General features: G+C 42.2%; 1 protein-coding gene across 50 annotated transcripts in view; it reads right to left on the bottom strand.

Moving 5' to 3' along the window:
* CLASP2 (cytoplasmic linker associated protein 2) overlaps positions 1 to 26,241 on the bottom strand; it is a 1,425,897-nt gene that overhangs the window by 291,590 nt on the left and 1,108,066 nt on the right. For all 50 annotated transcript variants that reach the window (XM_069214594.1, XM_069214706.1, XM_069214671.1 and 47 more), the window contains one exon: positions 8,603 to 8,766. In XM_069214594.1, coding sequence (XP_069070695.1) covers positions 8,603 to 8,766 — 164 coding nt within the window. The remainder of the gene's footprint in view (positions 1 to 8,602; positions 8,767 to 26,241) is intronic.

A 26,241-nucleotide genomic window follows, 5' to 3' on the forward strand; every position in this document is an offset into this window, starting at 1 on the left:
GTATAAAGGGTTCTTGTATAGTAAATGCTTGTATTTCACTTACTCTTCTAAGAGATGTGATAGCTATTAGGAAGGCTACTTTCCAGGTTAAGTATTGCATTTCACAAGAGTGCATGGGTTCAAATGGTGGACCCATGAGTCGTGTTAATACAATATTGAGGTTCCATGAGGGAACTGGTGGTTTTCTTGGGGGCATGATTCTCTTTAGACCCTCCATAAATGCTTTGATGACTGGGATGCTAAAGAGTGATTTTGAATGTGTAATCTGCAGACAGGCAGATATTGCTGTGAGATGTATTTTAATGGAAGAAAAAGCTAGATTTGACTTTTTGTAAGTGTAATAAGTAGCTTACAATGTTTTTTGCGGACGCATGTAGTGGTTGAATTTGATTATTATGGCAGTAATAAACAAATCTTTTCCATTTATTTGCATAACAATGTCTTGTAGTAGGTTTCCTTGCTTGTTTAATGACCTCCATACATTCTTGTGTAAGGTCTAAATGTCCAAATTCTAAGATTTCAGGAGCCAGATTGAGCGATGCTGGATTCGGGTGTCTGATCTGTTGTTTGTGTTGAGTTAACCGATCTGGTCTGTTTGGTAGTTTGATATGGGGTACTACTGACTGATCTAGTAGTGTTGTGTACCATGGCTGGCGAGCCCAAGTTGGTGATATTAGTATTAGTTTGAGTTTGTTTTGACTCAATTTGTTTACTAGATACGGAAGGAGTGGGAGAGGGGGAAAAGCGTAAGCAAATATCCCTGACCAACTCATCCATAACGCATTGCCCTTGGATTGAGGGTGTGGGTACCTGGACGCGAAGTTTTGGCATTTTGCGTTTTCTTTTGTTGCGAATATGTCTATTCGTGGTGTTCCCCAGCTTTGAAAGTAAGTTTGTAGTATCTGGGGATGAATTTCGCATTCGTGGGTTTGTTGGTGATCTCGACTGAGATTGTTGGCTAACTGATTTTGAATGCCTGATATGTATTGTGCTATCAGGCGAATGTTCTGGTGAATTGCCCAATGCCAAATCTTTTGTGCTAAGAGACATAGGGGGTTATTCTAACTTTGGAGGAGTGTTAATCCGTCCCAAAAGTGACGGTAAAGTGACGGATATACCACCAGCCGTATTACGAGTTCCATAGGATATAATGGACTCGTAATACGGCTGGTGGTAAATCCGTCACTTTTCCGTCACTTTTGGGACGAATTAACACCTCCTCCAAAGTTAGAATAACCCCCATAGTTGTGATGAGTGTCCCTCCCTGTTTGTTTAGGTAATACATTGTTGTCATGTTGTCTGTTTTGACAAGAATGTGTTTGTGGGCTATTAGCAGTGTTTCTAGCATTGAAAGCATTTCAACCGCTAACAGTTCTAAATGATTGAAATGCAGTTGCTTTTGTTGAACATCCCATTGTCCCTGTATACTGTGCTGTTTGAGGTGTGCTCCCCACCCCATCATGGAAGCATCTGTTGTGATCACGTATTGAGGCACTGGGTCTTGGAATGGCCGCCCTTGGTTTAAATTTATAGGATTCCACCATTGAAGCGAGAGGTGTGTTTGGCGGTCTATCAACACTAGATCTTGAAGTTGACCTTGTGCTTGTGTCCATTGTGTTGCTAGGCACTGTTGTTAGGTCCGCATGTGTAGTCTTGCGTTTGGGACAATGGCTATGCATGAAGACATCATGCCTAGGAGTTTCATTACAAACCTCACTTGATAGTGTTGGTTTGAGTACATGTTTAATATCACATTTTGGAAGGCTTGTACCCTTTGTGGACTTGGAGTGGCAATCCCCTTTTGTGTATTGATTGTTGCTCCTAAGTATTGTTGTATTTGACACGGTTGTAGATGTGAATTTTGGTAGTTTAGAGAGAACCCTTGTTTGTGTAAGGTTTCTATAACGTATTTTGAGTGTAGAATACACTGTTGCTGAGTGCTGGTTTTTATTAACCAATCGTCTAAGTAAGGGAATACGTGCATGTGCTGTCTCCTGATGTGAGCGGCTACTACAGCGAGGCATTTTGTGAATACCCTTGGGGCTGTTGTTATGCCGAATGGCAATACTTTGAATTGGTAATGCACGCCTTGGATTACAAACCTTAAGTATTTCCTGTGTGAAAGATGTATGGGTATGTGGAAATAAGCATCCCTGAGATCTAATGTTGACATGTAGTCCTGTTGTTTGAGCAAGGGGATCACGCCTTGAAGTGTCACCATGTGAAAGTGATCTGATTTGATGTAAAGATTCAGTGTTCTGAGGTCTAATATGGGTCTCAGTGTTTTGTCTTTCTTTGGAATTAGGAAATACAGGGAGTATACACCTGTTCCTTTTTGATGATTTGGTACTAGTTCTATTGCTTGTTTTTGTAACAATGCTTGGACTTCTAGTTGTAACAGGTCTAAGTGTTGTTTGGACATATTGTGTGCTCTTGGAGGCACATCTGGTGGCAAATGTAGGAATTCTATGCAATAACCATGTTGGATAATGGCTAGGACCCACGCGTCCGTAGTTATGTGTTCCCAGTTGTGGTAATATTCTGTAAGTCTCCCCTCCACTGGTGTTGCGTGGTGGGGGTTTGTGACATAAAAGTCACTGTTTCGTTTGTGGGGTTTTTGGGCTCTGGAATTTCCCTCTTGGTTTAGGGAACTGTCCACCCCTATATTGTCCTCGAAAACCTCCTCTCTGATATTGGCCCTGATATGTGGGTCTGACTTGTGAGGTGGAAGGCTCTGTGGTTTGGGCACAAAACCCCCCTCTAAAGTGCGGCTTCCTAAAAGTGCCTCTGCTATGTGGGGTGTAGAGCGCGCCCATGGCTTTGGCCGTGTCTGTGTCTTTTTTCAGTTTTTCTATTGCCGTATCCACCTCCGGCCCAAATAATTGTTGTTCATTGAAAGGCATATTCAGCACAGCCTGCTGGATTTCTGGCTTGAATCCGGAGGTCCGTAGCCATGCGTGTCTCTGAATGGTTACCGCTGTGTTTAATATCCTGGCTGCCGTGTCGGCTGAGTCCATAGCCGACCTTATTTGGTTGTTGGGGATAGTTTGGCCCTCCTCGACAACCTGTTGGGCACGTTTCTGGAACTCTTTGGGAAGGTGTTGAATGAGATGTTGCATTTCATCCCAATGTGCCCTATCGTATCTTGCCAGTAGAGCTTGGGAATTGGCAATTCGCCATTGATTGGCTGCCTGTGCTGCCACCCTCTTGCCTGCTGCATCGAATTTCTGACTTTCTTTGTCGGGCGGTCGTGCGTCTCCAGAAGTTTGTGAGTTTGCCCTTTTCCGGGCTGCTCCTACCTCCACCGAATCAGGAGTTAACTGTTGTGTGATGTATACAGGGTCAGTAGGGGGAGGTTTATATTTCTTCTCCACCCTAGGCGTGATGGCTCTGCCTTTGACTGGGTCCTGAAACACCTGTTTGGCGTGTTTTAACATGCCTGGCAGCATTGGCAAGCTTTGGTATTGGCTGTGCGTAGATGACAGGGTGTTGAACAAGAAGTCATCTTCTATGGGCTCTGCAAGCAATGCTACATTATGAAATGTAGCTGCCCTGGAAACCACCTGCATGTAAGCAGTACTGTCCTCAGGTGGTGAAGGCCTTGCCGGGTAGCAATCAGGACTATTGTCTGAGACCGGTGCATCATACAAAACCCATGCATCCGGGTCATCTTGGCTCATCTTCGTGTGTGTTGGTGACTGCATCATTGGGGGTGTTGCTACCGGGGACAGATGTGGTGAATGCGCTGGCGATTGAGTGGCGAAAACTGTGGTGGTGGTTTTTCTTTAGCCACTTTCGCTTTTGGCTGCATTTCCGCCTCTTGGGATGCGAGCTTCCACTTCATCTTTATTGGAGGAAGAGTTCTGATTTTTCCTGTGTCTTTTTGTATATGGAGCCTCCTCTGGGTATGGTCTGGCTCTCCCATGACCAGTTCTTGTTCAAATCTGTGACCTTGTAATTGTGTGGAAAGGCCTTGTTCCTCTGTATAGGAGCTTTGTATCGGCTCCGAGGCGGCATGTTTCTGCACCAAAATCTTTTTGACAGTTTTTTTCGGCTCCGAGGAAAACTTTTTGGCTTTCCGGGTCCCGAACTCTATGTGCAGAGTCTGGTCGGAGCCGGTATCTCGACCAGAGTCGGATGTCTTCGGCTGCTGGGAGGCCTTTTTCGGTGCCGATGTTTGGTCACTGTGTTTTCGGGTTAAGCCATGGCCTGTTGGCGGTGGCGTCCCCTTGGCCTTCATCATTTTGGCGTGAGTTTTCCCCGGGGCTGGTTTACTCACGGTTTGTTGCGTCTTCGGCTGCTCACTCTCGGACTCATCCGAGTCCGAATCTCGAATGGAGAATCTCTCCTCTTCTTCGACTCCATCTGGAGCCTTCGAGCTCTTCGATCCCGCAGTGTTTTCTTGGATCGAAATGCCCGGCAGGCCTCGCAAGTATCCTCTTTGTGTTCGGGAGACAAACACAGATTACAGACCAAGTGTTGGTCTGTATAAGGATACTTTGCGTGGCAGTTGGGGCAGAAGCGGAAGGGGGTCCGGTCCATGAGGTTTGAAGAAGGACGCGGTCGGGCCAACCAGGCCCCGCCGAGGAGTGGAAGGCCCGAAGGGCCGCCGGAGCGCTTCTTTCTTCGGTGTCGATGTGCTAGCACTAACCCGGTACCGAGCGCAAACAATACCGTCAAATTTTCCGATAGCTAACCAACTTTTCGGAACCGAAATACGGAGCGAAGAGGAACACGTCCGAACCCGATGGCGGAAAGAAAACAATCTAAGATGGAGTCGACGCCCATGCGCAATCGAGCCGAAAGGGAGGAGTCCCTCAGTCTCGTGACTCGAAAAGACTTCTTCGAAGAAAAGCAACTTGTAACACTCCGAGCCCAACACTAGATGGCAGGATAATGCATAGCATGTGTATCTGCAGCTACACATGCCATCGAACATATATAAGATTTTAGAGATCTTACATGTATGGACTGAATACCCTATGATGTTTGTAATAAAGAGCTAAAAATATGTAATTTTCATGACATCTTTGTATATATATTTATGTGTAAGGTGTGTGTGATTATATAATTTATGAGTTATATATGACCACAATTTAATAAATATGGTTTTGATTGAGTGTTTTTGCACAGTCATAATTTAATAAACAGTTTTGTTTGTTTGTTGTTTGAGTGTTTTTGCACAGTCAACATTGTAGTTTGCTCTAAATTAGCCTGGGGGAATTTTTTTGTCTTTCCTGCTGTTCAGAAAAGATCCAAAATCGCGAGCCTGAAAGTATCGACCTGAGCAGGGACAAAGGAAGAACCTGTAAACTCTGGTTTCCCCTTTTTCAGTGCTGGACAAGGTAAACTATAAGTTAGGGGCTGGCACTGAGGCTCTGAAAGGTTCTGGCAGCAGTACAGTTTCACTGAGTAAGAGGTCCTTAATGAGGATAGCTCTTAGGACATAATTTCCTGACAGCCCAATGAGGTTTTTCTGGGGTGGGTTAAGTGTAGGAGGGTGAGTGTAAACCGGTTTTGTATCTCCTTTTGGGCCTTAGCCAAAAATAACTTGATCTTCCACTCTCTGATGGCGTATGGGTGCCTCATGGCACAAGCATCACAGGACAATGCCTCTGATTTCTATCCATGACAAAACATGTAGATCTTACGCTGGTCCAATAAGGACATCATCTACTACTTCTTTTAAAAATGCAAGTGAGACATCAAAAGAGTCCAGACAAACATCAAACAGGAACTGATGTCAGCACAACAGGTGGCACCTAATATACACTGGTAAAGTAATGTCTGGAGATTGAGTCACAGCTAAAGCGGAAAGGCACTGCCTCATGCTGCTGGTAGAAAACTCCTGGGGAAAGCTTTTCCAGGCTGGTCTAAAGCTTGGAACGATAACACATGAGATGAGTAATATGCAAGAAGGTTTATCCATCAGAATAGCTATGGTAAATAAAAGGCAACAACTGACAAATGAAAGGCAACATGGTAGTTGTATTTTTTGTAACCCCAAACAACATGCACAAGAAGCAATATGCAGTATCTTATAAACATGTATAAAAAACAAAAAGAGGACTTGTAATAAATACATCAATTAAACACTTGGTTTTTACACTTTACATTGGTCCCTATGTTCAAGCGAGACCCTTTTCGTACGAATAAAAACTCAAAGTGCAAAGTGTATCAGTAACTTACTAGCAGAAGATTCTATATTAGAAATATAGATAAAGATAGAAAATATTTAGAAAGAAGATACCTTACTGTGTGACAACCTGCTTGAATTCATACTCTCACAGAACAGGCAGCGCAATGTTTTATATACTGCGGTAAATCATGAATGGTATAGAAAAAAACATCCTAAGTCTATGTTTGTTAAAATAATTAGTAATATTAAAAACATGTCTAAAACATTAAATAACAATCACTGCGAAACAGAAGGTAGATGTAAAAACAATTTGGGTAATTTAATTACAAAGGATACCCCAACCTTTTCTTTCTTATTCCAACTGCACATTGGTATCTACTCATAGCATAAACAATGTGAAAATCGGTATTGTCTGTAATATACTAGAGGCTAGTGAATATTGCCTTGTGCCTAGTTAATACAAAGTGGCTTAATCCAAATAAATCTGTCTGTTTTGTACAGACAGCAAAAGAATAGTAGATGATCTATATCTTCTATTGTGTCCTCGCATCAAGGGCAAAATGCTTGGACCTCAGACGACTGCTTCCATTTACTTAAAAAATGGTCTATGTGGAGAGAGCCCATCCTGAACTTGATATATAAAGTTCTGACCTGATAAGGAGTGATGGAATCCATTTAAGGGTTAAATGGGGATGCATTTAGGAAAGAAATATAGCAGTGAGTATGCCAGATCTACAATTTCTATGGTATTGCTCATTTGTAAGGTGCCAAAAGGCCGCCTTACCAGCTGCTCTCCTTCCACCACTTACGGTTGAAGTTTTTATATGACAAAACCTGTTAATAGAGTTTGTCATGCCTAGAGCCTCAATTAGCATTCTTCTATAGGATTCTAGTTCAGGAGTTGTCCATAGTCTAATCCAAAACAGGAGTGGTCCTAGGCCTGCAATACCATTTATTCATTTAAGGCCTACGTCAAAGAATAGAGGGACTGTAGGTGTACTTTGGGGGTGGGCTAAACAACGACATGAGAAAGGTATATTCTTTAGTAACCACCTCTTTTATTCTCACACGTCCCCAGATTTTAGCCCGTACAAGGCAGCGCTCTGAACTTTGCCTCAGTGACCACAGAGGCACCATGTAACAATCCGCTGCTGACTTTATATAATTGCATTGACCAGGACAAAGATTTATGTAGCCAAACAACAAGGCAATCAATCAACCAAATTCTACAATACGGATCCCTAAATTAATGAGGGCTAGAGGTCATGCACTTTGTTTTCGATTTATTCACTTCTAATTACCTTCCATGGGAAAAATCTGTACATTTATCTAGAAGATTTTGTAATTCCATAGGGATGCAAGTGATTAGTAAGGTGTCACTGGTAAACAAAAGTGTTGGTACAAGCGCCCCATTAAGCATGGGAGAACCACAGGTACAATCTTTCAGAAAACTTAGTATGGCATTAATGTAAAAAGAACATAATGTGGGGGACAAGATGCACCCCGGGCATACACCCTTCTCAATTTTTATACGGTTAGTTAACTCGCCAGACTTCCCCACCACACTTGGGCATAATTTGCTTTGTGCAATCCTACAATAATATTTAACAGGTCAGTACTCATATCCGTTTGTCTTAAAGTGACCACAATAAAACTCTTGAAACTAAATCAAAAGGCATTTTAAGACTCACAAATGCCATGTACTAAGTCTTTTGTTAGCTGGAGATAGTTCCAATCCATTAGAATGAACCGGAATATCTAGCTTACTGTGCTAACCCTTTGATGAAAACCTGCTTGTAAGGGAGATAAAATGTTAGCTTCTGTTATCCAATATTGCAGTTCCAGAATCTGGTGGCAAAACAGCTTCTGGAGGTTATCAATCAAATTAACTGGGCGATCATTTCTAGGATTACTTCTGTCACCCTTATTGCAAACAAGAATGACTTCCACTCCCCACCAAGTATCCAGGATACTATCACCTCCTACAATTTTATTTGAAAGTTTACTGATGTGTAGAACCTAAACAGATAACTCGGAGCAGTAAAGATCTCCCAGTATTTTGTTGTGGCCAGGAGACTTCCCAGGTTGTAGGCAGGGGATGGCTCTAATTGTGTCTACAAATGAAAAAAAGGGGAGAGTGTTTTTTTATTCTGCGAAGAAAAGTGGCCTCCCGATTAGTCACTGGAAACGATGCACCGTTTCTGAAATCTAATCCATATTGAAAGGCAACGTCGAGGTTTTATCTATTTTCAAAATGGAATCCTTAGTGTTTCTGTGCAGTCTTTTTTCCTAAAACCATAACAATACAGATACTGCACCAGACAACAGTGTTATTTCTGACACATCGCAAAGAAGACAAAAGTAGCATAGCAATACAGTTCTGCACATATACACATGTACTGCGATTTATACAAATGTATGTTACTTGGAAGTTAAGTATATCTACAAAATGTTCATTGTTACCTGGCAACATCAAGGGCTTTTTGAACCTTTGCCTGCACAGATCCAAGCAAATCTGCTCCCATTTTCTTCAGCAGCTGTGTCAACAGCACAAAAAGCCAGTCTTGCAGATCTTCCTTATGAACTATAATGAAATCTACCAGGGTCTCTAGAAACATACTGAACACCTAGAGGGTTTGGGTCAGGGAGGGTTAACAGGGGGCAAAATGAAAGATGAAACAAGGAGAAAGTTTGACTGCTATTGAATTCAGAAACCTAGAAAACAGAAATCTGTAAATCAGCCAAAGGTAGAATTAGGCAGAGATTGTAAGCCAAGCAAGAAAATTATCTCTCTCACATTTTACTAAGCATAAATGCAAGAGAATTTATGTACTAATATCCAAATTCTGAAGAGGCTTAACTGTTCTTCCATGCAGTAACAATGGCAAAGAAAACGTCATAATGATGATTGGTGCAACACAACTCACTGCAAAGAATACATTTTCATGCCACGTGATAATGTGATATAAGGTGAGAAATTTCCTTTTAATGCACTACCTAATGAATTATAATAGTAATTTCATGGGTTTTCTTAATTCGGCAGCACCTCTACCATAATTACTGAACAACAAAACTAGGACTACAATTCTCAATTAACTTTTACACATACTTTAAATGGGAACTTTCAAATGATAAATCAACTACATGCCAGGAAAAAACACAATGGTTATTCTTTCATAATAATTATTAAGATGTGCAAACACTCACATTGACAATCAAGTATTTTGTGCTCTGGCTTCCACTTGATTATCATCTGTACCTAAATGATGTCTAAGACACAATTAAATTCCATCCAAAGTATAAAAATACATTTTCTAATGTTTAAATGTTTTATGCACACTTAGTTTAACAAACGTGCCCAGTGAGTGATCGCATAATTAATTTTCATTACTTCTTGATATGCTAAAGGATTATATGTTAAATCGATATTATATGGTGGATGCAATTTACCACTCCTTCGAAATTACCCAGCATGCAATGTGCCACTCTACACTGAAGGATTTTACATGAGTCAGTAATTGTGACTGAAATTATGCATAGATTTCACTTCCTATTTCAAAGGCTGTTTATGCCTTACTAATTACTTGGGTGTCATTTGAAGAATCTGCACGAATGGGGCCTAAAATTAGCACATTCAGCTACATTTTGATATGTCAAGTTTTGTGGGCTGGTAGTACAAGTTAAAAGGGGGGCTTGTCTAAAACAGAAGCATTTCCATTTCATCTCCCATTGGGGTTTAAGTTCTCTGCTGTAGCAAGAACAGCTGAGTGGAATGAAGCCAATACTTGGCATTAAAGTAGTACTCAACTCAGAATACAGCGTCTGTGGTTTGGTGTAAATCCGTTCATTTGCTGAATGCAATTTGTTCCCCTCTCACCATCTTGAATTGGGAACCATTTTTAGTCTAATAATTGGTTGGAAGGGCCATGGTGATCTCCCTGTCATCTCCTGAAGCATGAAAATGCCCTTTGTTGTGACAAAAATGTTTTCTGAGTATGCAAATTTGGTAATTCATCCAACATGCATGCTCAATCTCTTAGGAGATAAAAGCAATACAAGACAAGGGGTTGGAGTAAGAAAATATACAGGCACAAACAAGGGAGGTGGTACATATCAAGTAGAAAAAGGAAAATGTTGCTTACCCAGTAAACATTTGTTTGTAGCATGTAGTGCTGTAGATTCACATACTGTACATCCTTCCGTCATCTAGTGTTGGGCCAGGAAGGTTGCAAGTTGCTTTTGTTTGAAAAGTCTTTCGAGTCACAAGGTAGAGTGACTTCTCCTCTGGCTGACAATGTGCATGGTCCTCGATTCCACCTTCAGATTGTTTTCCGGCAGGCAGTGATGTATGGAATGTACGCAAGCAAAATAACCAAGCATAAGAATGTTTATCAATAGACTTAACAGCCACAGGTGTCCGGGGAGGTAGGTGAGGACATGTGATTCTGCAGCACTACATGCCAGAAACAGATGCTTACTGGGTAAGCAACATTTTCTGTTTGATGGCATGTGTGGCTGTAGATACATATGCTCAACATAGACTGTAAAGCAGTGCCTCCCAAGCAGCAGTGGCTAACCTGTGGGTGCTGCAGAGCTTTGAAAATGGGTACGTAGTACTGCCTGACCCACGCTGGCTTCTTGGCATACCAAAACATCCACACAATAATGTTTAGTCCACGTGTATTGTGTTGACCATGTAGTTGCCTCACAAATGCCAATTATAGGTATGTTCCCTAGAAATACCACAGATGCACCTTTTTTATGTGTTGACTGTGCTCTAGGGGTGATAGGTCGTGGCCTCTTAGCTTCTGCACTACAGGTTTAGATGCATTTAACAATCAATCTTGCTATGCTGGATTTAGTAACAGGGTTACCTTTATGTGGTTGAGAAAAAGCAACAAAAAAGTTGTTTTGTCTTTCTGAATGGTTTAGTTCTATCACTATAGAAAATAAGTGCTCTTTTCATGTCTAAAGTGTGGAGGGCTCTTTCAGTAACTGTATCCAGTTGTGAGAAAAAAAACGACAACTCAATAGTTTAAGATGGAATTGAGTACTACCTTTGGTAAAATGTTTTGGGTTAGTGCAAAGAACCACTTCACCTTTATGTGTTTGGAAAAATAGTTCTTGAAATGTTAATCCCTGGATCTCACTTACACGCCTCATGTACGTGATTGCAACTAAGGCTACTTTCCACAAAGGAAACTGCAGAGGGCATGAATATAGCAGTTCAAAATGAGATCCCATACGTCTAGTGAGTAGGATGTTAAGATTCCAAGAATGTACTGGAGTAATCCTGGTGGTATCACTCTTTTTAGTCCATAGAAGCCTTTATGACAGGGATTATAAAAGAGAAGAATGTTGTCTGTTTTGAAGATAAGCAGCTACAACTGCTAAATGTAATCTTAAAGAAGTATATGCCAGGTTTGCTTTTTGCAAATAGAGAAGAAACGAAATGATATTTTGTACCATCACTTAGAAAGGATTTTGTTTGTAGCAATTTGTAGAAATGCAATAGTGAACAGTCTCTCCACTTTGATGCATAACTTGCTGTTGTGGTTGGTCTGTGGGTTTTTTCTTTTAACAATGTCCATACATTCTTGAGGTAGATTGAAATACCTGAATTCTATGACTTAAGGAGCCAAATTGTAAGATTTAGCTCCTTGGGATTTGGGTGCCTGATCGGACCTTGGTTCTGAGTGAGAAGGTCCAGGGGAAGCTTCTCGTGAGGTGCTACTGATAGGTCCAGTAGAGTGGTGAACCATAGTTTGTCTTGCCTATGTGGGTGCCAATAAGATTAGTGTGAGAGAAGTTTGCCTGACTTCACAGCCACATACAGGAGGAGAGGGGGAAAAGCATAAGCAGGTATTCTTGACCAGTTCATCCATTGAGCATTGCCCTTGGACTGAGGGTGTGGGAACCTGGAGGCGACCTTTGAGCTTTTTGCGTTTTCCTTTATTGCAAACAGATCTATGCCTGGAAATCCCCACTTTTGAAAGCAGGGTTGAACGACTCTGGGATGGTGTTCCCACTCTGGACTTTTTGCCGCATCCAAGTGCGGAGGTCAACAAAATTGTTGTGGGACCCTGGGAGGTGTTCTTTTAACAAGTAAATATTGTGGCGAATAGCCCAGTGCCAAATTGTATGTGCAAGTCGAGACAACTGCAGCAAGTGCTCCCCCCCCCCCGTTTCTGCAGATAAAACATGATTGTCATGCTGTCTGTGCAGATGAGGACTACTTTGTTGATGAGATGCATCACAAAGGCCTTGCACGCTAGATAAACAGCTATCAACTCTAAAAAGTTGATGTGCAAGAGTCTGCAAGTATGATTCCCAAAGACTCTGTCTTGTGAGATCTTGGAGGTGAGCCCCCATCCAGACTGAGAAGCATCCGTTGTCTGAATGACCTATGGAACGGAGTCAAGAAATTACCGTTCTTTCAAGAGATTGTTTTTGTTCTACCATTGCAGAAAGCGAAAGGTGCAGGCGTCTACCAAAGCTAGATCCTGTAAAGTATGCTGTGCCTTAGACCATTGGCGTGATGGACATTCCTGCAAAGGGCGCAGGTGAAGACATGAATGTGGCACTATTGCAACGCAAGAAGCCATCATTCCCAGAAGTCTCATGATTGATTTCACTGTGACTTATTGACTGAGGTGAGAGTGAAGAAGCTGAGTTTGAAAGTTCTGTATTCTTGCTGTATTTGGGTACGCTATGCCTAGCTGTGTTTTTATTATGGCCCCATGGTAATGCTGTACATGAAGTGGGGTGAGATGTACCTTTTGAAAATTGATTGTGAACCCTAATTGGTGAAGCAAGTCTATTGTGGCATGAATGTGGCTGATGTATTGTTTGAGAGAGTTAGCTTTGATCTGCTAGGTATGGGTACACATTAATTTTTGGTCCGCGCAGGTGAGTTGCTATCACTGCTAGGCATTTTGCAAACACTCCTGGTGCCTTGGTGACTTGGACTGGAAGCACCTTGAACTGGTAGTGTTGTCCTCCTATGACAAATCTGGGATAACTGCAATGTGCTGGAAGTATAGGAATATGGGAATGGGTGCCTTTTAGATCTAGTGTTGATAGAAAGTCGCCCTGTATAGCAAGGGGGGCAAATCTTGGAGTGTGACCATATGAAAATGTTCTGATATAAAGTAATGGTTTAAAGGTCTGAGATCTAGGATGGGTCTTAGAGAGCCATCTTCCTTGGGTTTGAGAAAGTAAAGGGAATACGCTCCGGTTCCTTGATGCTGAATAGAAACAGGTTCTATTGCCCCTTTTGCTAGTAAAGACGGTAATTCTTGTTTGAGGAGAGTGATGTGATGTGATTCTGTGGAAGCTTGTGACGCGAGGTGGGATGTTCGGAGGTGTTGAACTGAGCTCCAGACTGTAACCATGTTTGATAATATCCAGCTCCCACTGATCTGTTGTAATTTGTTGACAATTTTGGAAAAATAACTGAAGGTGCCCACAGGTGTTTGATAATTGGAGTGAAGCTGGAGTGAGTTACTGTTTAGATACAGTGGGAGAGAATGAAGGTGAGGGTGTTTTACCTTTAACCCTGTAGTTGAATCCCCTACATGAACCCCTATAAAAATCTGTGTGAGGATGTGTGTTGCTGACCTTTACTATAGGATGAAGATGTTTCACCTGAAATAGATTTAGAGGTCTATCGCGGCCTATGAAGAGCACCACAAGAAGCAAGAAGTTTGAGCACTCCCATGGATTTTGCCACCCCATTGTTCTTCTTCATCTTTTCTAATGTCTAATCTACTTGATGCTCTATATTGAATGGTACATTTAATATTGTTTGTTGTACCTCTTCTTTCAATCCAGGAATACGTAGCTACGCATGCCAGCGTAAAAGGACACTGGTATTGATAATTCTGGCTGCTGTATTATAGTGTAGCCATTTTTAATGTAGCTTTATGCGCGTTTGCTTAACGTGTTAGGCCTCTGTGCACTTTGCCCTAGATGCATTTTATTTAGCCTCGCACTGTTATTCTACTATAACCAGTTTCACGATCTTGTTTTATTTCCTTCTATCACACTGTTTAGCTTGCTTGAGCACTGAGTTCGCAAACAATACATTCTTGCTCACTCTGTGCTTCAGTCAAGGATACAGTCTGGTACATTGCCGATAGACGTGGTAGAAGTTTAGTCTTTGTGGTTCGTAGACGGTACACATTCTTACGCAGGAACATTGGGGTGTTAGTTCACATCAATAGTATAAAAACACTTTCTAGTCCCAGTACACGTAAGAGAGAGATTCCGACCAGGAACCCACAACTAGACGCTGACTGCCCTGTTGCAGATGCTGATCCCGATCACAGGCCTTTGCTCAGGTATGAGGGTCAATGTCCTCCCGGGGGAACCTAAAAGGCAGGCTCAGAGTTTAACATGCTGTGCTCAAAATAGAACTTAGGAGAGAGAACGTAATCTAGTTGCATTATGATAGCGTTATTCTTATGTTTTACTCTCCTTGTTACTATTTCAATGCTACTGTGTTGTATGGTTCTGGTTATTGCGGCTCACGCCTTGTTATCTAAAATGCAGTTGTTTTTATTAAACCAATCTTTAAAACTCAAACTGCCTTTGTCATTTCTATATGAGACCACACTGTGTATGAGAGAACTGGTTGGGATCTGAGTGACCACGACTTCCCTGGGAAGCACTAAGATTTCATGCGCTCGGCTGCCCAATTGTCTCTTCCCTTTGGGAGAGATGAGGCACTGCTAGTTAGCCAGAGCTCAACCCGGATTTGGGGTGACAAGGGTCCTCTGCCGTGGATTAGACTTAGTCCCCCACACTGCGAACGATCTTGCCGCCCAAAAATCCAGTAGTCTCATTAGGATAATGAGAGCCTACGCGACATGGCGCCGCCAACATTTGGTCTGGCTCTAATTTTCGGGTCCACCAGTCTCTCTCGGTCTCATATATGATAATGATCCCTCAGTTCCTTTAATGGAGACGTCCGTGGCACTGAAGACTTCCACCACCGCGATATAGGTAATCCTAAATATAGCGGTTGGTTGTTCAAGCGTGAACCTTAAAAGGAAAGACCCCGTATTGGTGTGCCCTCTCTGAACCAGTGCTGTTTTTCTAATGGCGAGTATCCTGGAAAGAATGTGGAAAGCCTTCCAGAGAAATATCTAAAGGGTAACCCTACAAATGCTGTGGAGAAGGAGTTTGCTGCAGTGGCGGAGTGGTTGGTGGAGGAGACATAGGCAGAGGTGTTTGAACCTCTTCTAAGTCCTTGTCCATTCTCCTCTGTGTTTAATTGGAGGCATAGAGGTTTCTAAGGACTTCTCAAAAATAGCTTTAGCTTGGAGGGAGTGGAAACAGCAGTTTTAATCAGAACTCTCCCAGTCTGTGGCCGATATGAAGCTGTGATTTCTTTACTGAGAGCTGTTACTTTGTTTTTTGAATAACTGACTGTTGGTGTTTTTGGGTCAGAGAGTTTGGGTCTGATTTTTTTCGGTGCCAAAGCACTTTTACTTTTCAGTGCCTAAGTTGTCGGAGATGAGGCAGGCACTCTTTTTGATGCCGAAACAGCGGGCGCCGAGGATGGAAATGGTTATCTTTAGGTTTTCGGTGCCAAGCCTGAGGGCAGGGCATCCCAAAAAGTCTTTCAATGCCTACCATGGCCAGCAGGGAGTGGCAGCTCAATCACCTTTGCTTCCAAACTGGTGAGATATTGGGCAGAGCTGGGGGTCGTTTTCTCACTATTTGTTGACCTGGAGGGATTTCCTGCATTTTTAGAGTCATTTAGGCCTCCGAGTTTGAGTCCTTCTTCTGCAGCAGAAGCCTCCTGGATGTCCTGTTCTGTGTCCGACATGGTGTTTTGGATACCAAGGAAGTTGGGTGTTTCCTTAACTTCTTGCCTCTGCATTTCTCAGCAACGGGCACGTCTGTCTCGCAGAGTCTTTTTCGACTGGAACAACTGTCAGGCTTCACAGTTTTCTTTCCTATGTTCCAGAAACAAGCAGAGGTTGCAGACCTAATGTTGATTGGTCCAAGGGAATATGGAGAGACACTTCGGAGAGAAAACGATAAGGCATGCATTCTATCATGCTTTCATTCTCCGAGATGTAGGATAGAGAGAATGGCCACCTAAAGGACAGGGCCCGGAGGGCCTCGATAGGGAAAGTTTGATACAACTAAGATTTCTTCAATTCCAAAATGCAAAGGGATAATGAGAAACACAATTGATAGCAATACTGACAGGGTTGGAGAGGTTTTTCCCGAACAGAAGAGATGTAATATGGTCTTGAACCGGAGCTCCGAGAAAACAGAACTGGACCAGACGGCAGAAGAAAACAATCTGAAGATAGAGTCGAGGACCATGTGCATTGCCAGCAAGAGGAGGAATTACTCAACCTCCTGACTTGAAAGACTTTTCAAAGAAAAACCAACTTGCAATGTTCTGGACCCAACACTAGATGGCGGAAGTATGCAGAGCATGACTATCCACAGTCACATATGTCAAACAAATATTTAGGTACAATGTACCCCTGGATTCAATTTGTGGATTCAGCCAAATTCACAAATTTTTGAAAAAATAAAAAAAAGTACCCACCGGCAATCATGATGCCTGGTGTTCTGCTACCTATTGCGGATTGGCTCAATACCATGCACAGTGTACCACGGTTACACAAGGGCTGGAAATATGGCTGGGACAAAGCACACACTGTGCTCAACACCTGTCACCTGGAACCATATGTTCACATTAGGGATGGTTTAAAAACAATTATCACTCCAGTGTGTTTGACAAAGGAGAACAACGACTAGGTATTTACAAGACTAAACAAGCTATTATTTAAGAACCAACTTCCCTTAAAGGGAAATTAAAGGCTACATTTTTCACACAAACAACTGATATTCTCAGGAATAGCAAAACAACCATAAATCACTCTCAATGCACTCCTAGTGACCTCATGTGATGCTGGAGATGTCATCGTCAATGATATCACTGGTGACATAACATCACCACTGCCATCTATGGTGGCTTCATATTTCATCTCGCTTACAGCCAGGCCGTGCACCCAGACCATACTGACCTATTTACTGTGCAATAGTTCACTCACAACTAAAAGGGAGGTGACACTGCATAAAGCCGAAACTACAGCAAATTTCACATTGATTGGAGGAACCCAACAAGATAATGGTGGAAACAAAATAACACTACAGACTTGGACAGTAACAAGTATTTCCTTATCAAGACAAGTTGCTTAAACACCTAACACACCTAACCTGCCATCTTAGAAAAATACAAATGTATGAAAAAATATAAAGCATATTGCCCCAATTAAAGAAGTGTCTCAAGTTTATAACAAATTTTCAAATAGGCAAGAGGGTGTGTTTCTAAGATCCAAAAGGTTACATTAATTCTTGCAATTTTGTGGCACCAATCATCACAATTAAGAACACAGGCACAGATTTCAAAGAGTCAGTTAATTAGTAGGCTTAAAAAGCACAACTTAAAGACATTATCAAACTTCTGTATAATAGAGAACTAATTGCGAAATAGATGGGAAACTGCATGAACGGCACAGGAAGAGGGAAACATAACATTAGAGAAAAGGGGTTAATTTCACATTCATGCAGCATAGTTAGGTTTTCAACAAATATTGAACTTACTCTCTTAAGAGAGTTCCAACACAGGGAGACAGCATGCAAAAAAAAAAAGAAACAAAAAAGATAAACACGCAAATTAGTTGCCATCTATTTACTGTTCCTGTAGAGAATAAAACAACATGAAAACAAAAACAGATGATTTTTTCCAACATACTTATGAAGAGATTAAAATGTTTTCCCTATTATTTTGAGTTCCATTTTGACCACATTCTCTGACTTGACTGTATAAATCTTATCAACATTTAGATTCACTACATTTACATTTCCACTAGCCCTCTCCACCAATGAAAAACTTTCTACAGCTGGAGAGCCTAAGCAAAAACGAACAATGGCATTACTGAAAGACTAATGTTACCAATGCATTCCATGTTCAAGTTCTTACCAGGTTCTTAAAGAGCCAAGACTAACAGCGTAGGGAGTAGGGCCTGTGAAGAGGATTATGGTACATAAAAACAGTGTATGGAAGGTAACAGCATCTTTTATATGTACTATCTTCTTGAAGGTTCAAAATGTATTTTACTAACAACTCAAGATAATAACTGAGTATGAGCAAGATTAGATACAGCATCATGTTCAATTATCTTCAGGATAGTTAGTAACAGTCCACTTCAGCTACAGATCCCCTAGGCCTAGCTCAACTATCAGCGTCAAGGTCCTCTGCTTCATTATAACTCATTCCATCAGATAATCTGGCACCCCCAATCTGCAATACAGTATCCAAAAACAAACCCTTGCAGGAAACATTACCTGACCTGCGGTTTAAAACACATCTTGATTACCTCCTCATCAAAGGAAACTTCCAAATATCAAGCATCTATTTTTCTCCATGCCCTGCCTCACCTACCAACCATCACTACTGCTGGCCTGGACACACCAAACCACATTCATGTCTTTCCCATATCATCATATCCAATCAAAGTTGCCTAAGTAACTAGTTCACTCCTTCAAGTACTACTGTGGCAACTGACCCCATAAGTTGTCACATCCAACTTTTCTTCATATATAAATATCCAACTCAATGCTTGGGACTTCATTCTCCAAGTCAATGGGGATTTTCAAGCACTACTTAAAACCAAGTCTTTGAAAAACCCTTAGCACCCCCTAAGGGGCTTATAAAAAGACAGTACCCAAATTCCAGGCAAGAGAAGAGATGGTGTAGCATCAAGCTGTCAACCTATGATATAAAATCCCTCAATAAAAGAACATAATCAGCCTACTACACCACCAACTTAGTAAACCGAATCAACATTTGATATTTCGACTCACAATGCAATCGAAAAACTTCCAAAGAGAAAACAAAAAAACAGTACCACATCAACAACAAAAATTACCATTTTTCAAGACAATGTCATCACAAAATGCCTTAAATCCTCTCACCCACATTGCCCAGTAAAAGTCCTCAACTACTACATCCTATGGAGTGTCCTAATGAAATAGTAAAGTTAATTGAAAAGGCAGTCGCTGAGCAACTGGGAGAGGAGTGTCTGCTATGCCAGGAAAAAATGATATACAAGAATAGAGGATGCTCCAAGAAATTTGCTAAAATATGAGATGGATGGTCAATGAAGGGCTACAGGAACAGAGTGGGGGAGAAGAGGACATTGGAACCAGAGACAGTGGAGAGCCCGATCTGAAGTAGGACAAACTAGAACTTACAGACACTAAACCATCAAAGGTAGATTTTCAACAAAGACACTGTTTTGCCAAACCGAACAACAAGATTAACATGTATTCCTGAGGATGAGGGAGGAGGGTATGGGGGAGGGGGAGGGTGAGGGGGGGGTGGAGAAGAGTAGTGCAGGTATTGCTGCTAGTGGTTACATGTTTGACAAACTTATGTCTATTCAAATGAAATAAAATTTATATATATATATATATATATATATATATATATATATATATATATATATATGGAAAATTTCACTTACCCAGTGTACATCTGTTCGTGGCATGAGACGCTGCAGATTCACATGCTGTGCACTGTTCCTGCCATCTAGTGTTGGGCTCGGAGTGTTACAAGTTGTTTTTCTTCGAAGAAGTCTTTTCGAGTCACAAGACCGAGGGACTCCTCCCTTTCGGCTCCATTGCGCATGGGCGTCGACTCCATCTTAGATTGTTTTCCCCGCAGAGGGTGAGGTAGGAGTTGTGAGTATACTAGATGTGCCCATGCAATGGAGTAGGTATGTATGTACATAATGTATATTAAAAGAATAGTTATTTACAAATTTACAATTGTCATTCAACTAGTAACGGCTACAGGCTCCCGGGGAGGTGGGAGGGCGCATGTGAATCTGCAGCATCTCATGCCACGAACAGATGTACACTGGGTAAGTGTCATTTTCTGTTCGGTGGCATGTGTAGCTGCAGATACACATGCTGTGCATAGACTAATAAGCAGTAATCTCCCCAAAATGCGGTGGCTTAGCCTGTAGGAGTTGAAGTTGTCTGAAATAATGTTCTTAATACAGCCTGTCCTAATGTGGCTTGTTGCGTTGCTAACACATCTACACAGTAATGCTTAGTGAATGTATGAGGCGTAGACCAGGTGGCTGCCTTACTAATTTCCGTCATAGGTATATTCCCAAGAAATGCCATTGTGGCACCTTTCTTTCTAGTGGAATGTGCTCTTGGTGTAATAGGTAGATCTCTTTTTGCTTTAATATAGCAAGTTTGAATACATTTACCTATCCATCTGGCGATGCCTTGTTTGGATATTGGATTACCTGCATGAGGTTTTTGGAAGGCTACAAACAATTGTTTTGTTTTACGAAATAGTTTTGTTCTGTCAATGTAATACATTAGTGCTCTCTTTATGTCTAATGTATGTAAGGCTCTTTCTGCTACTGAGTCTGGTTGCGGAAAGAATACTGGGAGTTCCACTGTTTGGTTTAGGTGGAATGGTGATATGACCTTTGGTAGAAATTTGGGATTTGTATGGAGAACCACTTTATGTTTATGTATTTGTATAAAGGGTTCTTGAATAGTAAATGCTTGTATCTCACTTACTCTTCTAAGTGATGTGATAGCTATTAGGAAGGCTACTTTCCAAGTTAAGTATTGCATCTCACAAGAGTGCATGGGTTCGAATGGTGGTCCCATGAGCAGTGTTAATACAATATTAAAGTTCCACGAAGGTACTGGTGGTGTCCTTGGGGGTATGATTCTTTTTAGTCCCTCCATAAATGCTTTGATTACTGGGATTCTAAAAAGCGATGTTGTATGTGTAATCTGCAGATAGGTAGATATTGCAGTGAGATGTATTTTAATGGAAGAGAATGCTAGATTAGACTTTTGTAAGTATAATAAGTAGCTTACAATATCCTTTGTAGAGGCATGTAGTGGTTGAATCTGATTAGTGTGGCAGTAGTAAACAAATCTTTTCCATTTGTTTGCGTAACAATGTCTTGTTGTAGGTTTTCTAGCTTGTTTAATGACCTCCATACACTCTTGTGTAAGGTTTAAATGTCCGAATGCTAAGACTTCAGGAGCCAGATTGCTAGATTGAGCGATGCTGGATTCGGGTGTCTGATCTGTTGTTTGTGTTTTGTTAACAGATCTGGTATGTTTGGTAACTTGATGTGAGGTACTACTGATAAGTCCAACAGTGTTGTGTACCACGGTTGGCGAGCCCAGGTTGGTGCTATGAGTATTAGTTTGAGTTTGTTTTGACTTAGTTTGTTGATCAGATAAGGAATGAGTGGGAGAGGGGGGAAAGAGTAAGCAAATATCCCTGACCAACTGATCCATAGTGCACTGCCCTTGGATTGAGGGTGTGGGTACCTGGACGCGAAGTTTTGGCATTTTGCGTTTTCTTTTTTTGAGAATAGGTCTATGTTTGGTGTTCCCCAGCGGAGGAAGTGATCCTGTAGAATCTGGGGATGAATTTCCCATTCGTGAGTTTTCTGGTGATCTCGACTGAGATTGTCGGCTAACTGGTTCTGAATGCCTGGGATGTATTGTGCTATTAGGCAAATGTGATTGTGAATTGCCCAAAGCCAAATTTTTTGTGCTAAGAGACACAGTTGTGACGAGTGTGTCCCTCCTTGTTTGTTGAGATAATACATTGTTGTCATGTTGTCGGGTTTGACAAGAATGTGTTTGTGGGCAATTAGTGGTTGAAATGCTTTTAATGCTAGAAACACTGCCAACAGTTCTAAATGATTTATCTGGAGCTGTTTTTGTTGATTGTCCCATTGTCCCTGTATGCTGTGCTTGTTGAGATGTGCTCCTCACCCCATCATGGAAGCATCTGTTGTGATCACATCTTGAGGCACTGGGTCCTGGAATGGCCGCCCTTGGTTTAAATTTATAGGGTTCCACCACTGAAGCGAGAAGTGTGTCTGGCGGTCTATCAACACTAGATCTTGGAGTTGACCCTGTGCTTGTGTCCATTGTTTTGCTAGGCACTGTTGTAAAGGCCGCATATGTAATCTTGCGTTTGGTACAATGGCTATGCATGAAGACATCATGCCTAGAAGTTTCATTACAAACCTTACTGGGTAGTGTTGGTTTGGCTGTATGCTTGATGTTATATTTTGGAACTCTTGGACCCTTTGTGGACTTGGAGTAGCAATCGCTTTTTGTGTGTTGAGTGTTGCTCCCAAGTATTGTTGTATTTGGGATGGCTGCAGATGTGATTTCTGGTAATTTATAGAAAACCCTAGTTTGTGCAGAGTTTCTATAACGTATTGCGTGTGAAGAAGACACTGTTGTTGAGTGTAGGTTTTTATTAGCCAGTCGTCTAAGTATGGGAATACGTACATGTGCTGTCTCCTTATGTGAGCGGCTACTACTGCAAGGCATTTTGTGAATACCCTTGGGGCTGTTGTTATCCCGAATGGTAACACTGAATTGATAGTGTACGCCGTGTATTACAAACCTTAAGTATTTTCTGTGAGAAGGATGGATGGGTATGTGAAAGTAGGCATCCTTGAGATCTAATGTTGACATGTAGTCCTCCTTTTTCAGTAAGGGAACCACGTCTTGAAGTGTTACCATGTGGAAGTGATCCGACTTGATGAAGAGATTCAGTGTTCTGAGGTATAAAATAGGTCGTAACGTCTTGTCCTTCTTTGGAATTAGGAAATATAGTGAGTAGACGCCTGTTCCTTTCTGATGGTTGGGTACTAACTCTATTGCTTGTTTTTGTAATAATGCTGGACCTCTATTTGTAATAGGTCTAAGTGTTGTTTGGACATATTGTGTGCCCTTGGGGGCACATTTGGTGGGAACTTTGTGAATTCTATGCAATAACCATGTTGGATAATGGCTAGGACCCATGCATCCGTAGTAATGTGTGTCAAGTTTTGATAGTATGCGGTAAGTCTCCCCCCCCACTGGTGTTAAGTGTTGGGGTTTTGTGACATCAAAGTCACTGTTTGGTTTGGCTCGTTTTAGGTGTCTGGAACTTTCCCCTTCCTCTTTGGAATTGTCCACCTCTATATGAGCCACGAAACCCTCCCCTCTGGTATTGTGCCTGATAGGTGGGTCTGGTTTGCGAGGTGGAAGGCTTTGGTGTTTGCATTCAAAACCCCCTTCTAAATTGTGGCTTTCTAAATGTGCCTCTGCCCTGTGGGGAGTAGAGCGCGCCCATGGCTTTGGCCGTGTCCGTGTCCTTCAATTTTTCAATTGCTGTGTCCACTTCCGGCCCAAACAATTGTTCCTGGTTAAAAGGCATGTTCAAGACTGCTTGTTGGATTTCTGGCTTGAATCCAGAGCTTCGTAACCATGCATGCCTGCGAATGGTTACCGCAGTGTTGACTGTTCGTGCTGCCGTGTCTGCAGAGTCTAATGCGGACCTTATTTGGTTGTTGGATATTGCTTGCCCTTCTTCCACAACCTGTTGGGCACGTTTCTGGTGTTCTTTGGGCAAGTCTTGTATAATGTGTTGCATCTCGTCCCAGTGTGCCCTGTCGTAGCGAGCAAGTAGGGCTTGTGAGTTTGCGATCCGCTGTTGATTGGCTGCCTGTTCTGCCACTCGTTTGCCTGCTGCGTCAAACTTCCTACTCTCTTTGTCAGGCGGTGGAGCGTCTCCTGACTATTGAGAGTTTGCCCTCTTTCTTGCTGCTCCTACAGCCACCGAGTCTGGTGTAAGTTGCTGTGTTATAAACACAGGATCCATTGGGGGAGGCTTGTATTTTTTTCTCCACCCTAGGCGTGATAGCCCTTCCTTTAACTGGCTCCTGGAATACCTGTTTTGCATGTTTGAGCATGCCGGGAGCATTGGTAGACTCTGGTTGGGTGGATGCCAAGGTGCTGAACAGGAAATCATCCTCTTTTGTCTCAGAGTGCATTGCTACATTGTGGAACGTAGCTGCCCTTGATAGTACCTGCATATATGCAGTACTGTCCTCTGGAGGGGACGGCTTTGTTGGGTAACAGTCCGGACTGTTGTCTGATACTGGTGCATCATACAAGTCCCACGCATCAGGATCATCCTGCGTCATCCCTGTATGCGTAGGTGACTGCATAGGAGGTGTTCCCACCGGAGACAACTGTGGTGAGTGTAGTGGGGAAGGTTGTGGCAAAAAACTTGGTGGTGGTGCCTTTGGCTGCATTTCTGACTCTTGAAATGCCAGTTTTCTTTTAGTTTTAATTGGAGGAAGAGTTTGTATTTTACCAGTCTCTTTCTGGATATGCAACCTCCTTTGCGTATTGTCTGTCTCAACCATACTTATTTCCTGCTCAAATCTGTGTTTTTCATGCATTTGGCTGGAAAGTCCTTGCTCTTCTGTGTAAGAGCTTCTTTTCGGCTCCGAAGCTGCTTTTTTCGGTATCGATGTTTCCGATAAAGTCTCTCTCGGTTCCGACGTTATTTTTCTCACCTTGGGTGAGTCGAACCCTCGGTGTCGAGATTGTTCGATGCCGGAATCTCGACCGGAGTCGGAAGTCTTCGGCAAATCTCTGGCCTTTTTCGGTGCCGATGTTTGGTCACCTTCTTTTCGATGGGTTAAGCCATGGCCTGCTGGCGGTGGCGTCCCCTTGGCCTTAACAATCTTTGTGTGAGTTTTGGACGGGGCAGGTTTACTCACTGTTTTCTGCATGTTCTCTCGGTGTCGATGCCATTTGTAGTCTTCTCGCTCGTCGATCACGAAGGGTCTTTTTTTACCAAAACGCTCGACAGGCCTCACAAGTATCCTCCCTGTGTTCTGGTGATAAACACAGATTACAGACCAGGTGTTGGTCTGTATAAGGATACTTCGAGTGGCACTTCGGACAGAAGCGGAAGGGGGTCCGATCCATTAGTCTTTGCCGATGGATGCGTTCGGGCCGACCAGGCCCCGCTGACGAGCGGAAGCCCCGAAGGGCCGCCGGAGCGCGTCTGCGATCGGTGCCGATACGATAACACTAACCCGGTACCGAGCGAGAACAATACTGTTGAATTTTCGATAATTAGCTAACTTTCCCGATTCGAAATACGGAGCGAAGAGGAACACGTCCGAACCCGATGGCGGAAAGAAAACACTCTAAGATGGAGTCGACGCCCATGCGCAATGGAGCCGAAAGGGAGGAGTCCCTCGTCTTGTGACTTGAAAAGACTTCGAAGAAAAACAACTTGTAACACTCCGAGCCCAACACTAGATGGCAGGATAATGCACAGCATGTGTATCTGCAGCTACACATGCCACTGAACATATATATACACACACATCTATATATACACACACACAAACACATGTGTGTGTATACATACACGTATCACCTTCAAGCAAACAAGGCATTTATCCGAGAAATATATTGTGATGGAGGTGAGCAAGGGATAGGAGGGAGACAGTGTGCCTCTCCTCTTACTTTTCATGTATTCCTTGTATTGCTGTTATCATGCTGGGCTGCAACTGTATAAGCAAGTGGATTATTAAGTAATGGATACCTAATGCACAGAAGCACATTTGTATGGTTAAACTGAAGTGCCAGTGACGCTATTGAAGCTATATGGAAATTAAGCGCTCCAGCTCAGGAAGTTATTTATCTGGAACTGTGCATTATGGAATTTGGAGTTTGGTTATTGAAGTCACATGACTGTGTATTTAAAAAGCACTGGCTCACTCACACCTGCTCTTACTTACCTGTGAAGAAGGCATGCTGTTGCCGAAACGCGTCAGAATTTTTTGTCTTGCTGCTCAGAAATGCTATTAAATGCATGGATTTTAACATGGACTGGTGCCTGGGCTTTTCGTGTTTGGGAGATATATATATTCGCGCCCTTGCTATACACAGTTTTCTAATCAATAATTTTATTGCAAATGTTGTGGTGATAACATCAAAGATGCCACAGAAGATGTCATCAATGATATAATATGTGGAGTGAATGGCGAAGGCACGAGTTACAGTTACCTTAGGGTGCGAGTTATAGTTACTTGAAATAACTAACTATAACTTCTGAATTTCTATGGTTTTGTGTAAGTAAATCCAGAACATGACTATAATGTCCCTGTAACCTTTGTTTTTTTCTGTGAATTTCTATATAT

This window comes from Pleurodeles waltl, chromosome 2_1 (genome assembly GCF_031143425.1).
Source record: "Pleurodeles waltl isolate 20211129_DDA chromosome 2_1, aPleWal1.hap1.20221129, whole genome shotgun sequence".
Lineage (NCBI taxonomy): Eukaryota > Metazoa > Chordata > Amphibia > Caudata > Salamandridae > Pleurodeles > Pleurodeles waltl.